The sequence below is a fragment of the Arabidopsis lyrata genome (assembly GCF_000004255.2).
Source record: "Arabidopsis lyrata subsp. lyrata unplaced genomic scaffold ARALYscaffold_1, whole genome shotgun sequence".
NCBI lineage: Eukaryota > Viridiplantae > Streptophyta > Magnoliopsida > Brassicales > Brassicaceae > Arabidopsis > Arabidopsis lyrata.
In genome coordinates, this window is record NW_003302555.1 from 22686649 (window position 1) to 22691608 (window position 4960).

Here is a 4960-nt window from a genome sequence, read left to right on the forward strand (position 1 = left end):
TCACAAAAAAAAAAAAAAAGTAAAATTCAAGCTATCTAAACTAGCTACTTTTAGACCTCTATTTCTCATTTAAACGAACTCCGTTTTTGACATTCCAATACACCACCACATAGTGCTTGCAGCAACGATTTCATCATGTCTAATATTATTCTGATGAACGTCTTCACTGGAAAAGTGGTCACAACTACTTTATCAAAAACAAGTTATATATATATATATATATATTGAAGAATTCATTCATTGCCAGTTGATTTTAAGTTAGAAGCACATACTCTGATATGCTATCATATCCCGATCCACACACTGTTCTGCATGATCCACAATTGGTCCAATCCAATTTGGTTACTACCACCACCGCCGCTGGAGACACCGCCGTCGCCGAAGCCGGAGGAACCGCCGTCACCAAAGCCACCGTCCTCGCCGAAGCCGGAGGCACCACCGTCACCAAAGCCACTGTCCTTGCCGGAACAACCGCCACCACCTTTGGCCATTTCATCTACACTTTAAGTTATTTAATTAATTGATACATATATAGTGCTATATTTTTAATTTTTTTATATTGAAAAGTGTTATTCTTGCAAACCACCCTTTTTGAAAAGAATTTATACTTTTAAAACAATGATTTTGTATGTATTTATTCAATAAAAGGCCTTGAGGAACACTGTTGTTACACAAACAGACAATTTTGTGCCAATTTGTTGTATTATGTGTGAGTGATACCGTTAACTTACTTTAATTACATACATCATCCTCAACAAGGGGTTATGTGGTTTGCTGCTCGTTATTAATTCAGCAACAATGGATAGCTTCTTTAACTTACTCTCTAGTAAACTAGCCATTATCACACACATAAATACAACACACATTCATAAAGTATGCTTCTTTTTACAACTGAATCATCACATTTTTAACATCTTCTATATGGTTCTGATATCTTGGAAGCAAGAAGCCTAATATTTATTATCAGATTTTGTATACTGAATACTTAGAGAGGAAGATGAACTGAATCACTTGATGAGAATGCATCTCGTTGGTGCTCCTTCCGCTCCAACCAATCTCAACGGTAAGCAATGAAGCGAGTACATTCCTACCTCCACATCATCCAGCTTCAGCGCTTCGACAGGGATTATATCCTGAAGTCATGTCTAAGAAGTATTTCATTCACATTCATGCCTCGTCTCATTTTAAGCCTACTTAACTAACCAATTATTTCTTTCACTTTCTTGTCTCTAGTGAAATAGCTATGTTAATTCATATTCCATGGTTTTACATCCAAAAACAACATGGTTTTCCTTAGAATTGGCAATGAAATGATATTTTTCAAGAAACAAAAGCAATGTTTTATGTACTTGATACTTGTTGACTTAAGCTTGAAGAAAGATTGAGTTATAAAGAGATAAGTATTAGAAGTCTTTAGGAGTTATCTAAAGACTTATATATTCCGGATTCATCTAAATATAGCACCTAATAAGATTAGGATTTGGTTTAGTGTAGTTATATAAGGAGATGTCAAGCTTGTGATATAACTTATGAGTTTAAGAGAGATTGAGAGTTTTAGGTTTTGAGAGATTTTCCTAAAGTAATAAAGAGAGTTATTCTTTACTGTGTTCTTGAATCTCTTCCTTGAATTCTATAATACTCTTATTGTGAAAGATATAATACCTACCCGTCGTTCAAGTATAAACCTATGCGTCGCAGGTGCTTCATCATAAGCAGCAAATGAAAGATAATCAAGCCCTGGATTTCAGAACACAGAATAACCGTTTTCAGGAAATGTAATACAAGCTAAGAAATGAAACAACGGCGTAACAACCATAATAAGCATAAAAAGCTAACAAAACAAAAAATTCCATCTCTTACCAACAAGTTTGATGTCTGTATTCTCAACCAACCATTTCGCCCCATCGATCAAGAACCCAACAAAGCTTGAATCAAATTCTTTCTTAAACATAAGCCGCCTGATATAGATTATTAAGTAAGCTTGGCTCTCACTCTCTTATAAAGTCTTTGTAACGAGTTCACATTAAGATTTTGGTAACACCGTCTTCAAATTTTGGAACTTACCTATCCGTGTTCAAAGTTTTAAAGAGCACACGACGGATTCCCTTTGGAATATGAAGTGATTTCATAACCTCAGCTAATGATACAACAAAAAAAAGAACATTAGACACAGATTTTGTAAAAATATAAAAAAATGAAACCATTTTGTGAACATTTCAATAAAACAATTTCAATTGTTAGAAATTCTCAACACACCTGAAATGTTCTTATCTCTTGGAACATCAACCAATAAAGCAGGACCTATAAAATAAAATTCACAAAAAACAATTTCAAAAACGATCACTAGCTACTTAAAAAAAAAAAAAAAAAGAGTTCCAAAACAAATTTACCGTTAAGGATTTGAAGATCAAGTGAATCAGAATCAAAACCAGAATCATAATAATGTTCATGGAAATGGCCTGGAGCATCAACATGAGTTCCAGAGTGAACAGATAGTTTCATCTTCGAGATATTAGCGACGGATCCATTCTTCATGCTCACGGCAAGTCTCATAAACCTTCCTAATCCTTCTGAAGACTCCCAAACTGGCAGCTCTGGTGTGTACTGGTGGCTGATGTCGAATATCTTCCTTTCTCCGCCATAAACTTCTCGGCGGATTGGCTTTTGATCGTCGGAGTGTTTCGTTGCGACGCGGAAGGTAGTTGGAACTGAAGGGAAAGCTTCATCGACGGCGAAGGCGATGGGAATTGAAGAGAAGGAGAGTATAATGACAATGATGAGGAGATGGTACATTATTTCGTGTCGTGAGTTAAAGGTTTTAGTGGGTATAATTAAGCTATGGTTGATTATATTTAGTACTAATATTACAATAATAATAACAAATTGTGTTTTGAGTTTTGGGTAAACTGTTTGTCTAATGGTGGAATTATCTGAAATTAATATATATTTTGGATCTTTGAAATATTGGATCGAGTAGATCAATACCTAACCAAACAATATCTGTTTGCCTAATCACATGATCAATATAGTCTTGCGATCGAGTAGATCAATACCAAACCAAACAATAACACTTAGACAGATACCCACTTTTAGTTTTGAGCAACACTTTATCTACTTTTGCATTTCTTTGGTAAATGGTATAGTCTTGGAAAGAAGGCACGAACTTGTGGAAACTGTCATCCAAAGGCATACACACTTTTTGTTTCTTTCCTTATTTTCGAGTTCAAAACATGTAGATGTAGCTCATGTGAAAGATATGTTTAAGAATCATGGGATAGAATTTTATAAAGCATCATGGGATATCATCGGAAATGAATTTACTTTGGCGATTCAATCTTTTTTTGTGAAAGGTTTCCTGCCTAAAGATATAAACTCCACTATTCTGGCCCTAATTCCTAAGAAGCTTGAAGCTAAAGAAATGAAGGACTATCGACCTATCTCCTGTTGTAATGTCATCTACAAGGTTATCTCTAAAATTATTGCGAACAGGCTAAAACTAATGCTACCAAATTTCATAGCGGAAAATTGATGTGAGTCAAATTAAGACCTAAGACTACTCTCTCAAATAAGAGATCAATTATAGTACTTTAGGGTCGAATTCCACAAAGCTCTCGTGTTCACACAATAGACTAACAAGTTTCGAATTAAGTTAAACAGAAATATGAATATTAAAAATAAAAGAAAGCAATTAAAATCGGGTTTTAAACCAAATGAGGAAAACGTCAGGCTTAGGGATTTCTCAAGAAATAAATAAATAGTAGATCTAGCCAATTAATTAGGATTATTAACGAACCGTTCTAGAACTCAAATTACTAATTTATAGCCAACCACCTCTCGAATGAATCGACTAACTAAACCTAATATCAGGAAGTTCCACCTCTCGAATGTAAACTCCTAGAATTAGACTAGCATTAATACCAGGTTTGATATGTTCACATATATTCCTAGACCACTTCTCGTATGAATCTAGTAATTTCTGCCCACCTAAGATAGTTCCAGTAATAGATGGCATCTCGAATCTACCTATTATCCTAAGATCAAATTCTAGTTAATTACTCTAGAATTAGCATTAAGAACAACCAAAAGTGAAGAACTCTATAGATTTTATCCTAACAGGTTATCTATCTACTAATTCATCTAAATCCCTAATGAGAATCCCTAAACCTAACAAGCAAACTACTCAGACATGGAGATTGAAACAAACAACATGTTATGAATAGAAAGCATAAAGAAATTCAATAAAAGAGATGAGTTAAGAAAGATCTTCTCTGGAGGAGCTCTCCAAGATAATGAAATATAAAAATCCTAAAAACTATTTATAAAATCTCCAAAAACGTGCAGGGACTAAAGTTGCAAATAGGGAAGTTTTCTGGGTTGATTCTTCGGGCTTTAAAACTCTTAAACCATCGAGACTTTTGTTGGGCCTTGAGTGGTGTCGAGCGATACAAAAGGGTGTCTGTCGACACTCATGCCTTGGTCTGACACCGAAATCGTTTCTTCAGCTCTAAATCTCCGGTTTAGCTCCAGAATGATTCCTTTTCTCCAAATTTGTCCTAAACGTGTAAAAACCTGAAAAGACACAAAAAGACTCTAGAAACAACGAAAAGACTCTAAAACTGACTCATAAATCACGGTTAAAACTGGTAAAATCCGTGATATATCAGAAATCAATCGGCATTTGTCAAGGATAGATTGCTTATTGAGAATTTGCTGCTTGCTACGGAACTAGTCAAGGACTACTATAAATATTCAATCTCTCGCTGTTGCACTATAAAAATAGATATTTCTAAAGCATTCCACTCAGTTCAATGGTCTTTTCTCCTCAATGCTTTGGTAGCTATGAATTTTTCTTTGGTTTTTATTCACTGGATATCTCTCTGTATATCTACGGCCTCCTTTTCGGTCCAGGTTAATGGAGATCTTGCGGGCTATTTTCAAAGTTCAAGGGGACTGCGGCAAG

The 4960-nt window shown here is 35.0% G+C and overlaps 1 protein-coding gene across 3 annotated transcripts; it reads right to left on the reverse strand.

Moving 5' to 3' along the window:
- Positions 1 to 788: 788 nt before the first annotated feature.
- Positions 789 to 2917, reverse strand: LOC9330051 (kynurenine formamidase). 3 transcript variants are annotated; one of them, XM_002893944.2, is made up of 6 exons: positions 2391 to 2916; positions 2257 to 2301; positions 2065 to 2137; positions 1861 to 1958; positions 1667 to 1737; positions 789 to 1133 (listed from the first exon to the last, which is right to left on the reverse strand). In XM_002893944.2, the coding sequence occupies exons 1-6, from the start codon at positions 2791 to 2793 to the stop codon at positions 1008 to 1010; spliced, it is 816 nt and encodes a 271-aa protein (XP_002893990.1). In that variant the 5' UTR covers positions 2794 to 2916; the 3' UTR covers positions 789 to 1007. The 3 variants fall into 3 exon arrangements, with proteins under 3 accessions (XP_002893990.1, XP_020866618.1, XP_020866619.1); XM_021010959.1 differs by having other exon boundaries at positions 1001 to 1145; positions 1663 to 1737; positions 2391 to 2917; XM_021010960.1 differs by having other exon boundaries at positions 1051 to 1145; positions 2391 to 2917.
- Positions 2918 to 4960: the final 2043 nt, after the last annotated feature.